Source organism: Mobula birostris, chromosome 11, assembly GCF_030028105.1.
Source record: "Mobula birostris isolate sMobBir1 chromosome 11, sMobBir1.hap1, whole genome shotgun sequence".
Lineage (NCBI taxonomy): Eukaryota > Metazoa > Chordata > Chondrichthyes > Myliobatiformes > Myliobatidae > Mobula > Mobula birostris.
In genome coordinates this window covers 68,908,736-68,932,731 of record NC_092380.1, presented here as the reverse complement: position 1 = coordinate 68,932,731, position 23,996 = coordinate 68,908,736, and the positions used below count along the sequence as shown (strand labels likewise).

General features: G+C 40.0%; 1 protein-coding gene across 1 annotated transcript; it reads right to left on the bottom strand.

Moving 5' to 3' along the window:
* ctsd (cathepsin D) lies at positions 1–23,708 on the bottom strand. Its single transcript, XM_072272447.1, has 9 exons — positions 23,586–23,708; positions 18,107–18,263; positions 6,501–6,624; positions 5,739–5,857; positions 4,016–4,215; positions 3,513–3,635; positions 2,660–2,804; positions 1,590–1,688; positions 1–907 (listed from the first exon to the last, which is right to left on the bottom strand). Exons 1-9 carry the CDS (start codon positions 23,660–23,662, stop codon positions 746–748), a joined length of 1,206 nt encoding a protein of 401 aa, XP_072128548.1. The 5' UTR covers positions 23,663–23,708; the 3' UTR covers positions 1–745.
* Positions 23,709–23,996: the final 288 nt, after the last annotated feature.

The window sequence follows — 23,996 nt, the reverse complement described above, 5'->3', positions numbered from 1 at the left end:
TATGTAATATTTGTTTATTTAATACACCATGAATACAATCAAATATAATCACATTAAAATATTTTTTTTAAAAGTCAGCCAGCCCTGACATACAGTTCCAACATTGTTTAACTTGTTGATATTAGTGGTTCTAACAGCAAGACTTTAACCTTCCTTAAATTCCTCCTCTAATCCCCCACTCCCCCCACCACCACCACCTCATCTTCTACCTTTTCCTCTTAACCCAGTTTCCTCTGAGGTCCAGATAGAGCAAATTGCAAATAAGGTTAAAAGCTCTACTTCCAAGTATCCCACTATCTCACCTGCATGAGAACTAATGGAAATATTATTCACTGGATTATACAATATCCTTAAGAACCAATGCTGCAATTTTACATCTCCTTGGAAAAAGTCAACTAATAAACTCGGACTTTAAAAAAGTGGAAAAGGAGAATTAAGCTATTCATTAAATAAGTAGAAACAACATCCAATGTTAAATATTCAGAACTTGAAGGTTTTAAAGAAAAAAATAGTACTATGCAGGAAAACAAAGTCCTGAACAGAATTTTACACTCCTAAGACGTCAACAGCATTCTTCTTTTTCATTAGCTTGAAGTATCCAAGTATCCTTCTCCAACTCAAGTCAGGCACTCAAATATTGTCATAAATGTATAGACTAAAGATTCTTGTTCACGGCCACAAGATGGATCTGAATATTAGTGCAACTTTTAATATGCTATTGAAATTGTCACTGCAGGAGCCAGCATTACACTGCTGTTGCAAATCCCACTCTGTTCTTCTCGCGATCAAATTGAGTATAGTACTGCCCAATAAAGACATCCCCGAGAATCCAGAGTGGTCCCACAGGAGGGGGTACATCAAGAGCCATGAATCCACTCAGGCAGATGGTCATTCCAGCTTGTTTCTCCTGGAAAGGATTAGAGAAGAACTAAAGTACATTAGAACACAAGAGCCAAAATAGGTGGAAAAAAATCCAGTAACTATTCACTTCCTTTACCAGCAGGACAGCAATTATTGGTCAAGTCTGGTCACATAAATTTGTAGTTAAAGCAGCAAGAGGAATAGGCACACAAGGATACCCTAAGCTCCACTTCATTTCACAATTGAACCTGACAGTATTGAAGGAACAGCAATGTAGCTCAAAGTCTTGTAATCTGCATGGCATTGATAAGGGTGAAAGAGCCACTACCCTAAACCCACAGAATTATTTTTTTTTTATATAAATTAAAATGCCCCAATAGCACGAACATAACTGAATCATGTGTGAAATCTCTATGGTAAATGCTGAAGCCTTCAAGAGATCAGAGAAGGAAAGCATCTCTCAATTAGTAAAATAATAGGGATAGTATTTCAAAGCAAGCAATCCAATATAGTAAAGGATGGCAATAGAGACAAGAGTTTTGAAGAAGGCTACAAAACAAATCAGAAGCACCAGCTTCTCTGCAAGACAGAAGCCACGTTGGCCCACTGGCATTGAGTCAGGTCTTTTAAAAAGTGTCAACAAGAACAGGCAGCATTTATCCAACAACATTCCTACACATTAGCATCAAGAACTCTTGTGGAAACAGTACTTCAAATTAGATACTCACCTTAAGAATATATTGCTCTCCGGTCAAAATAAAGGCCTTCCCTCCCAGGATAAATTTAATGGGAGGTAGCGAGGTAACTTTATTGCAATCAACTTTGTACTGTGGAAGAGAAATTATGATAAATTATTATGAAAGAAATTGCAATATTTCACACAAATGTTTTATGAGATACTATTCATCATCCGTAAGGCAACACTTCTTGAAAAATATTTCCCCTCCAAACTCCACCATTAATGTTCAGAAAAATAGATCTTAGAAAGCCTCAGGTAGCTTACCCAAATTACCGTCCATCATTTAGAAGCTTAGATACGAACCAATGACAAGCTAGACAAATGATTTCACGCAATGATCATCAAGCCTCTTACCACATTCTACCCCTTTCCCTCAAAACTTTTGCATACAAATTCAAACTCATCTTTGCCCTCCTTTCTCTGGGCCAGGCACAACGGTTGTCAGTGACATCCTAACTGTTTATGCAATAGAGGATGCAATTTTAGAAGCAAAAGAAAATAAGATTGATAAAGTATAAACACAAGAGATTCTGCAGGTTCTGGAAATCCAGGGCAACATACACATAATTCTGGAGGAACTCTGTAGGTCAGGCAGCATCTATAGAAAGGAATATGTAGTCAATATTTCAGTTCAAAACTATTTATCAGTACTGGAAAGGAAGGGGGAAGATGTCAGAATAAAAAAGCTGGGGGGGCAGTGGAGAAGAGAGAAAGGAGGATAAGCTAGAAGGTGATAGGTGAAGCAAGGTTGGTGGGGGAGGGAGGATGAACAGTCTGGGAGGTGATAGATGGAAAAGGCAAAGCACTGGAGAAGGAGGAATTTGGTAGGAATAGAACATGGACCATGGGAGAAATGAAAGGAAAAGGGTACTAGGGGTAGTTTATAAGCAGCTGAGGATAAGAGGCAGGAGGCCAGAGTGAGGAACAGAAGTGGGGGGGGGAGAAGAAAATCTACCAGAAGGAGAAATCAATGTTCATGCCATCAGGTTGGATGCTATCTAGATGGAATACCAGGGTGCTGCTCCTCCATCCTGAGAAAAGTTACAATAAGCCTCTTACTTCTCCCTGAGTGATTGGAACAGCTCCAATGGCCTTCTGTAGCCTTTCAATCTCAAATTTAGGTCCAGTAAGCAAAGAGGTTCCTGTGTCGACAATAGCTGAACACCCTCCTTTACACAGAGTCAGTACATTACCAATAGCAATTCTGAAAAACAAAAACAGTATATATGAGCAATTGGAATGATACACATTATTTATTTAAAAATCTTGATCTGATCACCTGAAATGCTTAATATCTTGCTCAAGATCAAATCAAACAGGATTTAAGCTATCCATCAATTAGAAAATAATAAATGCTCAGAGCAAGAATTAAAACTAATTCAGGCAATACTGAAATATGTACTTAAATTGAAACAAGATCAGGATTGTCAGGAACAGCAATGAAAAAGTAACTTTGGTCTTAAGTGTTTGAAAGGTTATGAAAGTAATTATACAAAGAAAAAGTTAGTAACATGCTTCAGCATCTTCACATAAAATACAGAATATATACTTTCCCTTCGAAATTAACATTCAGATGTGAGATGGTGATGAAATGATTCCATTAAAGAGCCCTTTAATCTGTAACAGACACCCACCAGAATGGAGGAAGAAATAAGGTTAGTTGAAAACCACTACAGCAGGATTAACATTCAATTTTCCAGCAAATAATACCCAACTTTTTCACAAAATCTCACTCTAGACATGATAGTTAGACTGGTATAGATTATCCTGATAAGCAGAATATTCCTGCAGCATTGAGTATGTGCCAAGTCATACCATGAAACACAGTATACCTCATTTATGCACATACTGCCAACATTGCAGACGTACATTTTAATACCAACACTGATTACGAAGTCATGAATTATCTTACTCATCCATTTGGATCTGCCAGTATGTCTGATGTGTCACATTCAAGAAATGGAAATCTCCTGTGTAGTACTTTGGATCAGTGCCACCTAATAGGAGTTCACCACCAGGTTGAGTGTCTGGATTCCTAGAAGATACAGAAGAAGGAGAAAAAAAACAGCATCACCCCCAACTCTACTGTGTACTGATAGCAGATGTGAAGAAAGAAGAAGAAAGCCCGTAACTCCAAGTGGAGTCATCGGGATGCCATCATGACGGTGCTTTTTTAAGCAAGCTTTCTTATTTTTACGGGGCTGAGTTGCTAGCTCAACACTCAACCCAGCACAGATGGAAAGTGTGCAAGGGAGCCAGCTGGATTTGAACTCGGGAGCCTTTGCTCCGAAGTCCAGTGCTGATGCCTCTACGCCATCAGCCGGCGATAGCAGATGTAAGCTTCTCCAAATGGATCAAAGCATTCTACATACAGTGTGCTATAATCTTCAGAATACTTGAATTGGAACAACTTACCTGTTCAAGTAGAAGGAGAATATGTTGCGTTTTACCAATTTCTGCTTCATGATATTGTCAAATAATGGGACAACACCTTTCACTGAGATACGTGGGTAGGCCATGCCCAGGATTCCATCAAATTTGGCAGCAACAAAGACGATACCAGGTTGTGAGATGGCTTCTCCAAATGACTGATTCTGAATTTTGATGTTGCCAATCTGTTTATCAAAGCAGATGTAGTCTTTACCCATTATGAAAAGTTATTTAGTAACATGCCCAACTTTCCAAAAAAGGAAGCACCATTTCCCCACTGAAGTCGGGAGCCACTGAAAGCATCTGCAACGCTAATCTGTAATATATGGGAAAAGAAACCAAGGTTGGGGGCGGGGGAGGGGAGGTCGTCTCTTAACAAAAAGCCTTTGCGGGCTGCAAGATTCTACAATTCTATGTGCCCACCAAATGAACTATGAACCTTGGTAGTACAAAAGGATCGGGAAGCCCTAATGCCAGTAACACTGAGTTGGCATGCAGATACGCCAAGACTTTAGGAAAGCTAATGGAACAATGGTTTTCATTGCATGGGATATAAAAGCAGGGATGCTTTAATGCATCTCTGCAGGGCACTGAGATCCCGCAGTTTGTTCTGCTTATGCACTGGGTGGGGAAGGGCAGAAAAGGGAAGGTTGATTCCTGGGATGAAGCAATCAGGAGATTGGATCTATAGTCATTGTGTTTAGTAGAATAAATGAGCTTATTGAAACAAGATTCTGGATTTCTAGGAAAAGTTGGGAGTTGGGGGAATTACAAGATTGGATGCTGTAGGGGCGACCTCCCCATAACAGGGCACCTCACTCGAGAATGGGGTATAGCTTCCAAACAAGAATTCATCCAGTTGTGACAGAAATAGGGAGGAATTTGTCCTCTCAAAAGATTGCAAAATCTGACGAGTTGTGAAGGCAGGTCAATGAATGTATTTGTAGAAACTGACAGATATTGGAACAAGGGAGCCAAGGGGTATGGAGAAAAAAATGGGGAAGTGGCATGAAAGATTATGATTGGATCCACCACAATCTTATTCAAATGGTGGAGCAAATGTGAGAAACTTGGTTTTGCTTCTAATTATGTTCTATGAGACAAATGTGCAAAGCATAGCTTCACTAAAAGAGGATCTACAGAATGTGATTGCATGTAACAAATAGAAATATATTTGCTACCTTTAACAGCTAAAAATGTCTGGAAAAGCAAGCAGAATGCTGACTATGACATCTTGAACAAGGAAACAATTGAAGACCAATGTAGTGCTCGTTTCTTTAAGAGGACCAATAATAACCTTTAAGCAATTAAAAGAACATACAATAACTCCCATCTACAAAATTAAAATCCCATTTAGAAAAATCCCCAAATTGTGGAACACCTCAAACTGGCTTCAGAGAATGAAGGGAGCAGATACCTGGTCCTTGTTTGATCCAACAGTACAAGGGAAAAAGCTGGAAAGACAGGGAGCAAGGTATGCGCATATTGGCAAAGGGATAAAACCAACTATGGAAATAAAAACATAGCTGAAGAGGAGTGCAATGCTTACACAATGATTAAATGTTTGACAATGTGCAGTAACTAATGATATCAGAACATTTCTCTTTTAAGTCGGTGTAATTTATGCATTTTCTCTCAAAAAGACTGAAAAATATTGTCCTTAAATATTCAAATCTTTTCCCCTGGAAGACAAGAGTTCAGTACATACCATGGTTACGTCATTGCTGAGAAATCCTGATAGGCTGCCAGAACCATAGTGGATAGAAAATTTAGTTCCGTTCTTGACATACGTGCTGGACTTGTCAGAATTATACTTGTGATGCAACACTATTATTTAAAGGGATTGTTAATATTCAGAAGAGATTGCATTTAAAAAGCATAATTTAGTAAACACTGCTGCTAGTAATAGAACTACTAGATTAATATTTCCAATATACAGAACCAATAGGTTTTCTCCTCATACAACAGGGAATATATTAAGTATACTTCATAAAAAAGAGTTTGGAAGTATGAAACATTTCCCAAAATTTCTGAATTTTTCTTTTGCCAGGATGGGGCATTTTGAACAAAAGTGTTCTTTTCCAGCCCCACTGAGTAACTGAAACGGCTCCCTGAACAACCTCCCTAGTTCCCAACTACTGCTACATTAAGCATAATCTTTCCACTTCCTACACCATCTTCTTCCCTTGGCATTCAAATTAAATTGCACTAACCCGATGGCAAAAAAATTGAAAATAGCCACCCTTCAATATATCATAAATCAGTCAGAAGCAGCCCAAACTAATTTTACGTGCACCAGAGACTTCTGCTCCATTAGTCCCAGCTGAATGTTAATCCAGTTCTGAGCCAAGAGTGGAAATATTATACTGAATCATTTGTGTTCATCTTAAAGGTAGATAATTCGGAATTACTTCCACATTTTTCCAACTGAAAAGTCAAGCACACTTCAAGAATAAAAGAAACAACTTACTGCAAGCAATATTCAACAGAGAACAGTGAATTGAAGGAACCCATAGGTTGGAGGAACCAGTGTCAAAGATTACTGTGAATATCTGTGGTGGAGTGCCAATGCTAATCTCCCCATAATACTGGGCCTGGAGAACAAAATATACAGCAGCCATTAAAACAACACACAATAACTCCCATCTACAGAAGTAATGCATACACAACAAACATTATAACAATACTGAGATTTGAATGACCTTTGCCCGAGCGATTCACTTCCAAGAACATGTACCCATGCACACTTGCCCAAATGATTACTTTTTCAGTAAAATTTACTGAGGATACATTTTCCTCACAATAACTATACAAGTATTGTGAAATGCTGGAGGAATTCAGCAGGCCAGGCAGCATCTAAGGAGAAGAGTATAGTCGACGTTTTGAGCTAAGACCCTTCAGCAGGACTAGAGAAAAAAAAAGATGAGAAGTCAAGAGTTAGGTGGTGGCAGGACAGGAGGAAGAACCACAAGGTGATAGGTAAAACTGGGAGTAGGAAGGGGTGAAGTAAAGAGCTGGGAAGTTGATTGGTGAAAGAGTTACAGGTCTGGAGAGGGGGAATCTAATAGGAGAGGACAAAAGGCCATGGAAGAAAGAAAAGTGGGGAGCAGCACCGGAGGGAGGCAATGGGCAAGCAAGGAGATAAGGTGAGAGAGGGAAAAGGATATGGGGAATAGAGAAGAGGGAGGGGGGATATTACTAGAAGTTGGAGAAATTGATGTTCATGCCATCAAGTTGGAGGCTACCCAGACGGAATACAAGTTGTTGCTCCTCCAACTTGAATCTGGCTTCATTACGACAGTAGAGGAGGCCATGGATGGGCATGTCAAAATGGGAATGGGAAGTGGAATTAAAACGGGTGGCCAGTGGGAGAGCCCACTCTTTCTGGCAGACAAAGCGTAGGTGCTCGGCGAAGTGGTCTCCCAATCTAAGTCAGGTCTCACCGATATACAAGAGGCCACACCAGGAGCACCAGATGCAACAGATGACCCCAACAGACTCTCAGGTGTTTGGTCTATTCATCCCTCCTGGCACTTATCCTTGTAAGCGGAACAAGTGCTATCCCTGCCCCTGCACCTCCCCTCTCACTACCATTCAGGGCCCTAAACAGTCCTTCCTGGTGAGGCAGCACTTCACCTGAGCAAGGATCAGAGATGAACAAAGATGATCCCAGGTTTGATGCAATTTCTTTCCATATCTGGCCAATACACAAACTATGAAGGCAGTCAGACACATTAAATAATTCCTCTCCTCTTTGCTGATCAAGGCAGCATCAACAGATTTCATCACTTCACATAGTGGAATCCCATCTCTGGTTTCCCTATATCACACCAATTCCTCCAGTTCCACTCAGTAGTTGGCTCTCTTCCAGAACAATTAACTTTTTTTTTTAAGCGTGTCACACCGGACAGTCAGCCATTCTTGTCTGGCGCGTGGTGTCAGGATTGGTCTCCTTTCAGATTAACCAGGTCACGATATGAACATTCCTGACTCGACTTTTTTTTTTGCAAGGCTGAGTGGCTAGCTCGATGCTCAACCTGGCACAGATGGAAAGTGTACTCTGGGGGTGGCCCGACTTGTATTCGAACTCGGGAACCTTCGCTCCAGAGTCCGGTGCTGATGCCATTGTGCCACCAGCCGGCCAGAACAATTAACTGAAATTACTGAGCAGCAGTCAAGAATATTTTCCCCCTCTTAAATACAAAAAGGGCAAAATAAGCTTCCCAACTGAAGGCTATTAACTGTTAAGTGAACCAAGTCCTGACTCATCTGTCACTATGCACAGATGCGCAGTTGAATTAATCTTAGACATATAGGTTGAAGCACTAATCTGGCACATTTTGAATAGTACAGATCTATACTAATTAACCGATTCTACAATTTAAAAAAAATCACAATTACTATCAATTTTTTTCTAAGATTTGTACTGATCTGTAGCTAGTTGATCTACACAGGCACTTGTATTCTCAGCCAACATTTCTGACTTATGAAAATGTCAGGTTAAGGGCAGTTCTCAAAATGCTTTCTTAACCTATGTTTACAATGGGCAATTTCCATGACCCAGATTTTCTGTGATTGGTTCACAGGCTATCAGCCTATAAAGAGATTCAACTAGAATTATCTCTGGGATCAAGAGAAGATAATAGTTACATTAGTCTGCCTACATATTGCCGCTAGCTGAAAGCACGAGAAGGACCAGCAGTATAAACAACTGACACAAAATTGTGTTGGTACCGTTCACAGTGGAATGAAGTGTTTATCAAGTCAAATCACAAGTCAGTACTCCCACAGAAGTATGGTAAGGTCTGCATGAAGGCAATGAGACAATGCAGTACATTGTTTGCATGAGTAAATCTTTAAACAAGTGTGTAAAATTTGAGAATTTAATTAAACATAAACATTTTATACAATTAAGCTATTCCTGCAGAAGATTTTGTGTTTACAACAAAAACAGAAACCTCCATCATATGGAGGCCACGTAAATGATGACTTCAACCCCTCCTCACTTGGCTAGTTCAAATCACAAATCAGATATTTCATTTGAAACTAAAATTGCAAGCAATAATAATCAATACTGGCCTCAAAAGTCCCAAACGACTTTTGTTTTGAAAAATATACAGACTCAAGTCACCTAATGAACGTACTTTAAAAAAGATAAAAGGGAGATCCTGGATCAGGATAATTTGCTTCTTCACAAGTTCTGTGGGTTCAAAGGCCAATATATCCAATTTTGGACCCACTGACTCTGCCACAGGTAGAACTCAAGGAGCTTGTGTTGTTGGATGATGGTGCTTCTTGCCTACACAGCACTTCTGCATTCTCCTGAAACATCGACTTATGATTCTCTGTGCCACCGTGAATGCTCCATTGCTATTTACTTAGATCAGATATCTCCAGTGGGATGTTGTGCCTTTCCCAAGAAGATTGAGAAGATCCTTTAAATCAATCTCTTACCATGACTTTGATGTTGGGCAGGCAAAGATGTGTTGCTGAGAGCCAGAGTACAATTCCAGTCTTTATGCCAGGAACACCGGCAAGGAGCGGATGCTGATATTAGTTTGATGACCCTGCAGGATGAGGATTTTGCAGGTGGCATCTCTGCTTAGGGATAGCACCACAAAGTACGGCATTTCAAACACTTGGAGCCATACTGGAGGGCAAGGATCACGTTGCTTGGTAGACTAGTCATAAGCTTTGTAAAGTACACATTAAAATGTGTATTTGATGTAAGACAACTAGATTTTTTTTTAAATCCTCTTCACTCCAAAGTCATTTTGTTAGATCCCATATTGATGCTGCTGCCTCATTTACAAAAGATGACTGACAGGAATTCAATGACCTTAATATAGACAACAATCCTACTTCCATTAATTTTTATTTATCTTTGAATATTTTATGATCATAATTGGCCCAAGCCATTGTGGTGTACCAATTCTTCTCTTCAAAATACCTTAATTTCAATATCTGTCCGAATGCCACCATTCTCCCATCTCCCTTTCCAATATGTATTGTCAACTTACAAATCCACATCATTTCTCCTGTCCTATTTTATTTGATTTTTCCTAGTTATAGGTCTCTCCCGTAAGCCAAAGTTACAATAACACATTATCCATCCTCCTTAGCTCAGCTTCATCTTTACATCTGCCATATCCTGGGATATATTACTGCATTTATAAAGCATTCTACAAATCAAATTTCTGTTTTTTTTTGCCAGCTAACTGGTATGTGGAATATGAGCGCTGATTACTTATACAATAATTAAATTTGGCAAATTCAAGGGGATGTCTTAGAACCAAATATAGGAAATCAATAAGCCTTTGAAATGAACGTTAACCATTTATAATCCTGCTATCTCACTTCTAAGATCCACATTTCCAGAGTAGACATAAGACACCTATGATAACCTTATCAGGGAAAAGTTATTTTGTGTAATTCCTCGCCCAAATTGAAAACTGGAAGTTACACATTGACTTGCACATTTTAAAGACTGTTTATTCATCAGAGCTCAATGGTTGTCAAAGTGTAGGTGTGAAAAATGTAATTCAAACTTCAAATTTGGTGAATTTTGAACTCAAAAAGTTATAAAGTAAAACAAGCTTCATATTAAAGTTTCTTGATTTCTATCATTTACTCAGCACACCCAAAACAAAATAAATCGGTCTCTTTTTGCAAGACCTTGCATCTGTTCAATTTCAGTCAAATTAACCAGCCATTGTGTGTAAATTATAGAGCAAAACAATTCAATGACAGAGGTAGTAATGTTGTTTCAATTATCAACATGAAGTTTTAAAAAAAAAATGCAACTTTAAAAAAGAAAGCAGCTGAAACAAATTGAAATGGTCAAGTCACACATGATGCAGCACTTTTGGCTGCATGTGACTGCAGTTATGACTGCAATGCATCATGTTGTATGACTCAGACATTATTTTTGGATGAATGTGACAAGAATTTAACACTGTGGATAGCAGTCGAGTGGTCAGATATGCTGCAAGATCAGCTTTTCAAAGCTGCATGCATCAGGCATTTTCATTTCTTTCTCAATGACTTTCTGAACTTCTCATTAAAGAGCAGATGCTAAACAAAAGAAGGGCAAATAATCCTCTACTAATAAATGATGCTATACATGGTCTTTATTAGAGTACAGAGAAATAAATTTCAACATTTGCAAACTATGTGAAAGCATCAAGTGATCAACCTATATTGCAATAGTCCCCTTTTGGAAAAAAGTAGTTTCATTTATCCCAGTATGAATTTAGACAGGCAGAGGGAGAAATTAGTTTTTGGTCACTCCAATTGTAATTGTCTCTTATTCATTTTGTTTCCAATAACAGAAACAGAACTGACCACAGAAGAAATACAACTGGCGGCTTTTACGAAAGCCCTGTGGGCTTCATTTTCGAATGCATTTTTTTGCTACTTCATTCTTAAATAGCTCAATCACAGAAGTCATAAACTGCTAGTTTATTTATAGATTCTATTCTTTTCTGCAGTGCTTTTCACTCCATTGTTACATGCAAGTGTAGAAACATCACAAGCTTAAAACTGTTAACTGTTCCAATTACCCAATGGGTGTGGCACAAAGGACTGCACACACACACACAAAAAAAGCACTAGTTGATAACCCATGTCATAATTTAATCTGTACACACAGTCAGCCTGGTTAATATTGAATGAGTGCAACACAAAAACTGCCAGGAACCAGTGCCTTCCTTCAGATGTGTGGAGGTGGGCAACAGACCCTGAACAAAGTTCAGACATAGAGCAGCTGTCACGTGGAACCAAACCAAAGCAGCTAGGAATATACATCTAGAGTGGCTGGGGGGAAAGTGGCTACAAATACTTAATAATATAGGTGATTTGCATCGGAAAATAATCACTGAACAACCAAATTCTGGTATCAATATTAGATGGTCTGCCTGCAACATTCAGATCCCAAAAGAAATTGGTAAACTGCCAAATTTCTTAGAGGGTTAAGGTGGTGCAGCTGGTCACTGAACACTTGAACAAACTTCTACAGATGTGCTGTTGTCTATTGAAAATATTCTGACTGGTTGTATCATGGTCTGCAGAGAGAAGTGAACTCTGCCCAATACACCACAGGCACATCTTGGCCCATTGGTAAGGTCTATTAGAGGTGCAGCCTTAAAGTAACATTCAAAAGATTACCACCATCCAGGCCATGGCACCTTTTCACAGCTACCATCAGGCAGGAGAAGCCTCCCACGCTACCAGGTTAAAGAACAACTGTTTCCATTCAATCATTCTCTTCTTGAACCAACTGGCAAAACATTAATCAGTACAATTTAGCAACACCATGACCACTTTGCACTACAATGGACTACATTTTTTTTGGTTCTAATTGTGTTCTTTCTTGTAAGAATTGTGTACATTTATATTTTTTCTTGTGAAAGCTACTTATATGATGTTATGTGCGCATGCTGCTGCTCCAAGTGAGTAATTGCACATATGACAATAAACTCAATTTTGAGCTTTGAAGTAATTTGAGCTCAGTATCAGTTTTGTTTTGTAAAATAGAAAAGGCTATCTTATTCAAGGAACAAGAATTATTTTAATAGAAATTGAATAACTTGTGAAAAACAAGTTTCTGCAGAGATTGTGATCACGGTGATAGTTACTAATGGAGGAACTTAGCGCCACATTTAAAGAGCAACCAGGGCCTATCAGGACTTTCTGCAGAGCTTGAGCTCACTGGGATTATTCAACACTTGGCAAGGGCCAATTTTTTAAAAAGTTAGGTTTAAGCAGAGCAGCCATTGCAGGAGTAGCAATTGTGTGAGTGGGCTGATATTAGAGTGGGGTACTGAGGCTTTGGCTCAAAATGCTTCAGCAAGATGATGTGAAGGCTAAGGTAAGTCAAGACAGTCGAGTGCTCCTTTTGTAGGACGTGGGAAGACGTGGAGACCTCTAGTATCCCTGACAACCGGGGTGCAGTGGTAGCCGGAGCGCTCTGAAACGTGCTTGGCACCTCTTTAAGAAAAAAGCCAAAATAAACAAGCTAATTAATTAGGTGCCACCCAGGGTGATTTGAGTCTCTCAGAAACTGCTGATCCCCTGGGATTTTTACACACAACATACTCTGGAGTTTACAAAGAATGGTGCCAAAAACAAAAAAAAATCCAGCGTGTGGATTTAACTCGATGTTTTCACTCATGGAACAGCCACTTGCTGGATTTATTTTTGTTTTGCAGTAGTGACACAGGATTCAGTAGTTAGGGGAACAGACAGGAGGTTCTGTTGACAAGAACGTGTTTCAGAGCGCTCTGGCTACCACTGCATCCCTGCTGACAACTATACCTGTACCTGTAAGAAGTGCATCCAGTGGTAACTTCTTCCAGATGTTAGGGAACTGGAGCTGGACGAACTCCATAAATTCAGGAGGCTGACAGGTTGGCTGATAGGAGAAACGGGTGGTTACAGTTACGACACAGATAAATGGATGGCTGTCATGAGAGGAAAAGAGGATAGGTGGTCAGTGTAGGGTACCCCTGTGGCTATTCCCCTCAATAACAAGTACAGTGGACTCCATTTAATTTGGTCATTGGTTAATTGGGGCAGCCACTTATTTGGGCCAACTCTTAAAGAACAAAACCCAATTGAGAAAATAGCTGAGATTCCCTTCACTTATTTGGGACACACTGCTGCTAAATTGCGGCAGGAGACTATTGCCAAACAGTTTTTGACTAGCATCAGGTGTGTGCATTAGTGTGAGTGTTAGACACTACACTGTGCTTAGAGCAAACAGTTTTTTTTAAATAGCATCAGTTGAGTGCACACTTGTGTTTAAAAAGCAGCAAATTTTTTCACTGATAGTTGGTGAGAAATAAGCAGCAAGACAATTCAGAATAGTTTTCCTCACTTGACTTCAATCATTCGGGCTTAGAGATGCCCAAAAAAGGCTGGGAGTGAAAATGAAACAATTTCACTACTTCAACAAGTTCAGAACTACAAAGAATTTGAAGGTATTGACAACCATTGATAGCATTGTATAAAGGCAGTTCCTATTGGTGTCGGCACTGATTTTGTTCATTTACAGTCAATCAAAAGAATGCAGCAGTGTACAGGTTCCCTGGATGAATTCCTCCCCTGATAAGTATTAGGAACTAATATAGTTCTAGTACGATAGATGTACTGATAATGTTCTAATTTGTTCTGTATTTCATTTAAATACACAATTTGTTACTCAGTTAAATGGTAGCTCTTCTTTTTTTGAAAATATACCCTTTTAAACTATTTCCATGAAACTGCCCAATTGGGCCAACACATCACTGGGCCAAAATGTACTGGTGCTAATGTGTCACAATTACTGGAAACAACTGTAATTGTTTTGGATACTATTGAGGAGAGTTGGGGGGGGTGGGGGAGGTGACCTTGCAGACAAAAGTAATATCACTCAGGTCTCTTGCATTGAGTCTGGCTCTCTGGCTCGGCGGGGGGGGGGGAGGAAGAGGTGAGCAGTAGTGACACAGGATTCAGTAGTTAGGGGAAGAGACAGGCGGTTCTGTTGACGAGAACAAGATTCCTGGACAGTATGTTGCCTTCCAGGTCCCAGGGTGAAGGACATCTCAAAACCTATCCACAGCATTCTTAAGAGGAAGGGTGAGCAGCCGGTCCACATTGGTGCCAATGACATGGGCAGGAAGAGTGATGAGGTCTCGCAGAGTGAGCCAATCACAAACAAGAGAAAATCTGCAAATGCCAGAAATCCAAGCAACATACACACACACACACACACACACTCAGCAGGTGAGGTAGCATCTATGGAAAAGGGTAGTCAACATTTCGGGCCAAGACCCTTCAACAAGACTAGAGAGAAAACAAAAGACAAGGAGTACTGTTCTTTTACAGTCAATCGAAAGAACGCAGCAGTGTACACTGGATGAATCCCTCTGTCGATAAATATTAGGAACTAATACAGTTTTATAGTAGTGTGACAGTATCATACTGCTCTAATTTGTTCTGTATTTCATTTAATTACAATTTGTTACTCAATTTTTCTAATTTGTATTTCATTTAATTACAATTTGTAACTCAATTCTTTTTTATACTTCGTAACTATTTCCATGAAACTTTGGCTAATTAGGGCAGCTGATTAATTGGGCCAAAATGTACTAATCCTAATTCAAAGTGCATTTATTATCAAAGAATGTTAAAATTATACAACCTTTAGATTTGTTTTCTTTGTTTCCATTAAACAAATTAACTTGATTACACAAAAAAAGTTTAGATAGATAGAAAGGACAGGCTGGACACTCAAAGGGTTATTAAGCAGTGGAAGCCAAGTTTGAATTTAATCTGGCAGAACAATCCATAATCCAAGTACTTTAAACATTGAGGTGAAAACCATCCCATCTTAAAGACAGTCAATCTTTATACGAAACATACAAAACTATGGCAAGCCAAGCACTCGTTGGCAATTTTGGGTTTCAGTCACAGATTTTAATTTGCTTTTTTTAGTCAAAAACTCAAAGCATTTCCCAAACGTCAATGTGAAAACTTCAGTCACTGGAGTGAAGTGACTCTCAAACCAGATTCATCCTTTCTGAATCTACATACAGACGTTTTGTGCAATTGCTCTTGTAATGGAAACAGACTGATCAACTTCAGCAACAGTTCCATCACTTAGCCAACTAAGAGGAGAAGAAATGTTAGAAGAGCCTCTTCCACCAAGCAAGCAAACCAATTCAGCTGCAACAGTAGCAGATGACCTATGCAAAAAACTATGCCAGGACTTTAAAATTCTACAAACGTAGATTTGATTTTAAAAAAAAGGTGAAATACAGATTTACATCTCACTTCAAAGTTTTGCTTGACTCGATTCACATATACAGGTTACTGTTATTGTCCCATGTTGGATTATTTTATATTGAATTCAAAGGAATACTACAGCCTTTTAGTTTCACACATCATTAGGAATGTATTGCATGATTGGGAGAAACTTTCCCCCTCATCACCCCCCAGCTTGAAAAATAATTTTGAAAAACAAATGCTCCAGGCAAACCAGGACCCGTTAAATGTTTGTATTTGCCTTCTTTTTCTACAGATGCTGCCACTATTTGCTGCAGAGGAAATATGCAATATATTATGAGGATCCGATATTAAATCCTTTAGCTATTGACATTTCAAACAAAAATATTTCAATACATAAGAAATAAGATGCCTTCCTGTAATTACTCAAATGCCAAAAAATATTTGTTTTGCTTTCTTATTTACCAATATTCACAATACACTGGCCTCAGAACAAACTTATAGAGTGGAAATAATTTAAAATGCATTGAAAGACCTGGAGAGGATGATTCAGGTAGAGGGACAGTTTAAGACCAGACAGCACAAAAAGGACATCCATTTAGAACAGAGGTGAGAAGAATTTCTTCAGCCAGATTATGGTGAAGCTGGGGAATTTATTGCCACATTTGCTGTGGAGGCCAAGTCATGGGCTATATTTAAAGGAGAGTTGACAGGTTCTTGATTAGCATGGGTGTCGAAGGTTATAGGGAGAAGGCAGAATAGGGTTGAGAGGGAATTATAAGTCAGCCACAACTGACTTGCAGAACGAGCTTAATGGGTTGAATAGCTTTATTCCGCTCATCCATCTTAAGGTCTTATTCAGGTCCTATCTGATCACAGCTCGCTTGTTGCCATTTTTTCTTTGTTTACAACAGGGTCACGTGAATAAAACAAAATCCTTTGCAATGCTTTGAGCAGAAGCGTTCTAAAGCCTCCACATCTCTCCTCTCCTTTAACTTTCTTCCACCTTCCTCTCAGTTCCTGCCTCTTATTCCCATTTCATTTCTTACTGCTACACAATGGCTCGGAGTCTCCTTTTCCTTCCCTTTCACTGCTCGCTCAGTCTTTCCCATTGGGTTCTCTGCCTTTAACCCTCCATCTCACTATTTTGAATAGATTGAAATTACAATCCTTCTCTCACTTCTCAAATTCTATAAAGAGCAAGATTGGGCCATTTGGCTGCTCGAAACTTGCTTTACAATTCGGTAAGATTACAGCTTAGCTTCTTCCTCAACAGCACAGTTTCTCACAAAATGTCTACTCATTATGCCAACACCTTTTAATATATCCAGTCTCATATGGCTCATTGGAATCGACAGCACATTTTCTTATCCTATACCCATATCCCGCAGTTCCTCCGACATCCAGAAAACTATTAATCTTTTTACAATGCAATGAAAACGGTTTTACAGTTCAAATTCATTCCTTTCTGACTTAAGAGTCTCAAGTGCCCCTCTATCCCATAGAATGGCGGTGTGTGGGAAGATGGAAAATAATATACATGTTACAAAATTCTGGTGATTATTAGAGATTGCAATCATCTAGCCCACCAGACCGGATCAAGAAGTACAACATAATTCCTTGGTCCTTTTTCTATAGTATTTTGAAGAGTCACTATTGAGTTGTCAAAATTTGCTAAGTTAACACTGAGGTGGAGGCACAGGATTCACTCAGCCAAGCCCGTTGGCAACCAACGAACATCACCCTTTGCAATGCTAACCAAAATCACAAACTCCTGGAAGAACGCTGCAGGTCAAAGCAACATCTGTGGAGATAAAGGGATACATGACATGTCATATCAAGACCCTGCATCCTATGTTGACCATTCCCTGTCTCCACAGATGTTTGACCCACACAGATGTTCCAGCAGTTTCTCTTTTGCTCCAGTTCCCAGTACCTGCTGTATCTTTTGTCTTCTTTGCAATGCTCTGGAGAAAATAATGACTTTATATAAGAAAACAAGTACAGCACCCAAAGAAGTATTACATATTGTGGTGCAGCCCATCAGACAAGTGTTCATACTTTGCACCAGCCTTCTCCAGCCTTGCAACTGATGCATTATTCTATTCCTTTCTCTTATCCAGCTTGCATTAAATACATTGTATAACCAGGATCTAACGCATATAGGTTACAGAACATTTGCCAGATATTAAAAAAAATCTACTGGGAGACAAATCATTAAAATCCCATTAACAAATATTAACTAATCTTTATTTTCCATTACACTGTCACATTTCCATCTTCAATAACATCAGTACAGAATATACTCACATCCATATAGTTTTTCAGTGTTTCTGGAGAGGACTCACTGCTTTGTGGAAAACCCAGATTGTATTTGGAGTTTTGATGTCCTGCAAGAAGTTCTTCAATGTTATTCCCAGAATCAGTGAAGATTTGTCGAACTGAACGATATTTTTTCAAAGGCACTCTACAAAATGAAAAAACATTGATAACATTATGTAGTTGTCAGAATTGGGGACAGAGTGGAATCTTAGAACATAAACTAGATTTGAAGATTGTAGAATCACAGGATGACAGTTAGCAAGTTCTCAGCAGTAAACCTTATCTGGGGGGAGAAAAGATAAGCCAGAAGACAGTCTTAAACACATTAGAAACCCGAGTTAGCTAGGGAGAGAGCAGGTCTCCTGAGGGACCAAAGGATGACCTATGTGTGGAGCCAGATGTCCTAAGTAAATACTTCTCATCCATATTCACCATCCAAATTCACCAGAGAAGAATGTGAAACAGAGGAAGGGATGGATGTGTGGATAATCTGGACTAGATCAGTATTATGAAGGATATGTTAGAAAGCACGAGGGTTGATAAATCCTTCAGTAAACTTGACATTGTTAGTGATAGGGAAATTATTGGAGAAGATTCTAAGGGATAGTGTTTATGTTGATTTGAAAACACGGGAACTAATCAGGGAAAATCAGAATGTGGAGAAAATCCTGCTTCACTAATTTTACTGAGCTTTTTTGGGAGGTGGTAACAAAGACTGAAAGGCAGGACAGTAAACATTGTCTTTCTGGTGTTCAGCAAGGGATTTGACAAGCACCACCTTGGCAGGCTGGTCCAGAAGGGTAAAGAATAAGGGATCCAGTGCAAACTGGCTAATTGGGTTCAAGCTGACTTGGTAAAATGAAGCAGAGTGAAATATGGAAGGATGTCCTTCCTGATTGGTAGTGTGCAACTAGCGGTGCTACTGCAGGGGTCGGCGCTAGTACATTTGTTGCTTGTAGTAATACATTAATGACTTGGATGCAAATGCAAGATGCATTATTGGAAAGTTTGCAATGACACAATATTTGGCAGTGTTGGAACTCCCGGGCCAGAGATGGTGAAGTTGTCACATGCAATGTTTCAGAAACATTAACACAGGCCCTGAAGTAGGCACAACATAAAAGGATACAAACCCAATGTGGGAAAGTGTGATTAATCTAGACAGGCAAAAAAAAAATAGTCAGCATGGAAGTTGTGGGCTGAAGGGACCCCTTCTCTGATCTCCCCAATTCCGACCTGAAAGAGGGTCATGCAAACATGAGGAAATCTGCAGATGCTGGAAATTCAAGCAACACACACAAAAAATGCTGTTGAATGCAGCAGGCCGGGCAGCATCTATAGGAAGAGGTACAGTCAACGTTTTGGGCTGAGACTCTTCATCAGGACTGACGAAGGGTCTCGGCCCGAAACGTCGACTGTACCTCTTTCCTATAGATGCTGCCTGGCCTGCTGCGTTCACCAGCATTTTTTGAAAGAGGGTCAACCACCTTTTAAGAGTCAAAACCCACCCTTCATCACTTTTAGCTTCTTAAATAACAATGTTGCAAGCATTTGTAGGTGCCAGTTTTAAAGGAATAGAAAACAAAAAACTGGAAACACTTAAATGGCTAAGCAGCATCTGTGCAAATAGAAAAAGATTTATTCTGGTTTAAAAAAAACATTCTTTAGAACTTTACTACTCAGAAGTATTAGCCACAACATCTCTGCAAAGCCAAGCATAGGATAACAACCTTGGGCTTCAACAACGTGACACTTTACCTTCAGTAAACAAGTTCTCACACTAAACAGCCAGTTTCATTTATGAATGACTGCTGAATTACAGGCAACTTTGACTGGATCCATGACTGACCAGTAACAGCAAAACTAAAGCTCACATAGAACTGCAGGAAAAGGAACAAGAGTATTCTCAAATCCAGAATGAGTTTGAATCGGAGTTCTAGAGGGAAAATCTGCATTATCATACAACAACCTCGCACTCAACACCAGTTGAAGTGAGGTGAACACACACCAGTTCTCATTGAGTTGTCAGTGGTGTAAAGAGTGAGAAACTTCAAATTCCTGGCTGTCAACACCTCAGAAGATCTACCCTTGGGCCAACACATTGGCATAATAATGAAGGCAGCATGCTCCCAACTCTGCTTCACTCACAAACAAGAGAACATCTGCAGATGCTGGAAATCGAAGCAACACACACACACACACAATGCTGGAGGAACACAGCAGGCCAGGCAGCATCTATGGAGAAAAAAAAAAAGAGTACAGTCAATGCTTCGGGCCAAGACCCTACAGCAGGAAAAATACAAAAGATGAGTAGTTGTAAAAGGTGGGGAGAGGGGAGAGAGAAACCTAAGGTGATGTGAAACTGGAAGGGGAAGGGGTGAATAAAGAGCTGGGAAGTTGATTGCTGAAAGAGGTACAAGGCTGGAGAAGGGGGATTCTAATAGGAGAGGACAGAAGGCTATGGAAGAAAGAAAAGGGAGAGAAGTACCAGAGGGAGGAGATGGGCAAGCAAAGAGATAAGGTGAGAGGGGGGAAAAAGGGATACGAAATGGTGAAGCATTACCAAATATTTGGAGGCTACCCACACAGAATACAAAGTGTTGTTCCTCCAACCTGAGTGTGGCCTCATCGCAACAGTAGAGGAGGCCATGGATGGACATATCGGAATGGGATTAAAATGAGTGGCCACTGGGAGATCCCACTTCTTCTGGCAGACAGAGTGTAGGTGCTCAGCGAAGCGATCTCCCAATCTATGTCAGGTCTCACTGATGTACAGGAGGTCACACTGGGTGCACACAATACAGTAACTGACTCCAACAGACTCACAGGTGAAGTGTCACCTCACCTGAAAGGACCGTTTAGGGCCCTGAATGGGTCCGTAGTGAGGGAGGAGGTGTAAGGGCAGATGTAGCACTTGTTCTACTTGCAAGGATAAGTGCCAGGAGGGAGAACAGTGGGGAGGAACGAATTGGCAAGGGAGTTGAATGGCGTGCAATCCCTGCAGAAAAATATTATATTTAGTGAAATTTAAGAGACGACTAGACAGGTATATAACAACAATTACAGCACAGAAACAGGCCACCTCGGCCCTTCTAGTCTGTACATATGGAGGAATTTAAGGTGGGGGGGATATCTGGGAGGAAGGGTTTAAGGGTCAGCACAACATTGTGGGCCAAAGGGCCTGTACTGTGCTGTACTGTTCTATGTTCTAAAGCAGAGATGGGGGGGGTGTGGGGGAGATAGATGTGCTTGGTGGTGGGATCCCATTGGAGATGGCAGAAGTTCTGGAGAATTATGTGCTGGACGCAGATGCTGGTGGGGTGGTAGGTGAGGACAAGAGGAACCCTATCCCTGGTAGGGTGATGGGATGATGGGGTGAGAGCAGACGTGTGCAGAATGGAAGAGATGCAGTTGGGGGCAGCATTGATGGCCCTTTCCTTGAGGGAGGAGAAAAGCCTCCGCCTGAGAGCCGATGCAGCAGAGACGGAAGAACTGAGAGAATGGGATGGTGTTTTCACAAGTAACAGGGTGCGAGGATGTATAGTCCAGGTAGCTGCAAGAGTCAGTGGGTTTGTAATAGACATCAGTAGATAAGCTGTCTCCAGACACAGAGACAGTGAGATCGAGAAAGGGGAGGGAGGAGTCAGAAATGGACCAGGTAAATTTGCGGGCAGGGTGGAAATTGGAGGCTAAGTGGATGAAGTCAACAAGTTCAGCATGGGTGCAGGAAACAGCACCAACACGGTCATCAGTGTAGTGTGGGAAAAGTCCCTCCCCACTGATCCCCCTTCTGGCACTTATCTTGCAAGCAGAACAAGAATATAGTATTAAACTGAAACAAATTTACACTTCCATGTAGAATAGACAAACAATGGAACCACAAAACAATTGTTAGGGTGTTGTGATGCTTTGGAAATATCTAGAAGAGGGGAAAATACAGAATTTCTTTCCAAACACATCACTTTGTTTTCATGATCAGCTCTTTGTAATCCAAAAAAAAGACTTACTGATTAACCAAATTTGTAAAAATGAAATGCCTTAGACGACCAACATACCATTACAAAGAGGTTACTCTGAAAGAGATCCAAATTTTGAAGAAAGGAGCTGCTGTTAACAATTCCTGGCTTATATGTATTCAAAAATATATATATGCAAATTGCACGGTAATCTAAATTTTCCTTCTTCCAAATAATTTAATGAAAAGCTTTGTCATTTAAAATGTCACTTTAATCACTTTAAAGACTAGTGAAGTGCGATTGCACGGTTGATGTTTTCCCTGTTACTACCAAAGTCAGACTAGTGAGAGGCTCTGCTTGCTTATATCAATGTTTAAGTGAACCACGTGTAAAGCTTTCAAGCTCAACTCCCTGACTCAAAAATAAGAACCTACTGTCCATTATCCATTCTGGCAAGGTGCACAAGCAAGATGGAATAGGAAATTAGTGTCAGGTGAATAAATATTCAATCAGTTAATCTGAAGTCATATTTTACATCGTACTTGATTTATAGTAGCTGTAATACATCACTCTAATATTCCACTTTTCGGTTTCAGGCAAAGTTAGTTCTAATGATTTGTTCAATTATGTATTCTGAAAAGCAATGACTAATCTCCAGACAGAAAAAAAATATATAGCTGGCTGCAAAATGTGTTTACACTGAATAGCTTTTAGAATTCTTACTTAAAGAACTACCTTAACCAAAAGCGAAATTAATCACACACCAACACAACACACAAAGCTGAATTCTACTCCCCCCAGGTCTACATGATTCAAATCTTAAAGCACCAAGTTCAGATCCAGTTCCTCAAAGGATTAGTACTGTAACTAACCAAAGGCATCTGAAGATACTACTCTGCTTTCGATCACAATAACTTTCATTACCTTTTGCTTCATTCATGTCCTTTGACCTGTCACAAAAATGTTGCTGTAGATTAACCACACACACTCACGATTACAGCCTCCTCCTCTCTAGCTTGGGGCATCACGCGATCCACTAACATTAGCAATGTAATAAGAGGTCTTCACCTCGAGGGATAGGAAGCACTGACACAATTTACTATCATTTCACCCCACCGCCCTGTTAGCTCACTTGAGATTTATTTTAACTGGAAGAATATTTGAAACAGTCTCCACATTTGAGGTACAAAACATACAAACACATTTCAAAAAGCAGCCGAATTGTTGGATCCAAACGTTTACGTAGACCAAACGCTAAGTCCGCTTGTCTAAGCAAGAGCACAAGGAGTGGTTAAAACGTTTAGTTAGATGAAAATAAAAACACCCATACACATATAGACAAAATGCAAATCATTTTAGGCAATAAAATGCTATTTTGTTTTAAAAACAGTGCGGATAATCCTGCTGTGACCTTCAGTCCAATAGTCCCTGGCAATGAATGACAATGCTTAAGTACTGAACACGCCTTGAAGCAGGACACTGGAGAAACATCCAGCCCATTCCCCTCTCACCGTATGAGTCCATTGCCGAAATCGATCGCTACCAGTTGCAGCAGCAGCACCACCAGCCCCAAAGCTCTAACCTCCATCACAGCGAATAGAATAGCTTCACTGCTCCAACTGCGGCCGGGAACGCAAATAAAAGCAGCACCTAAACTCCGCCTTAAATCGGGACGTCAATTCAGCACGCAACCACAGGCAGATGAGCCATTGCCTGTGCGAAATTAACCTTCTCCCTTCCATTTATTGCTTATTCAATCGAGGCTTGCTGGCAGACTTCATGAAAAGGCGTCGATTTCTTCTTCTTTCTGATGCATAAAAATGCACAACATTTTATATGGTTAAACCTTTCAAGGAGCCAGAAGCACTAGTCCCAAACAGAGAATCCTTCTTCCAGCATTTTCTAATTTCGTTTCCTATTTG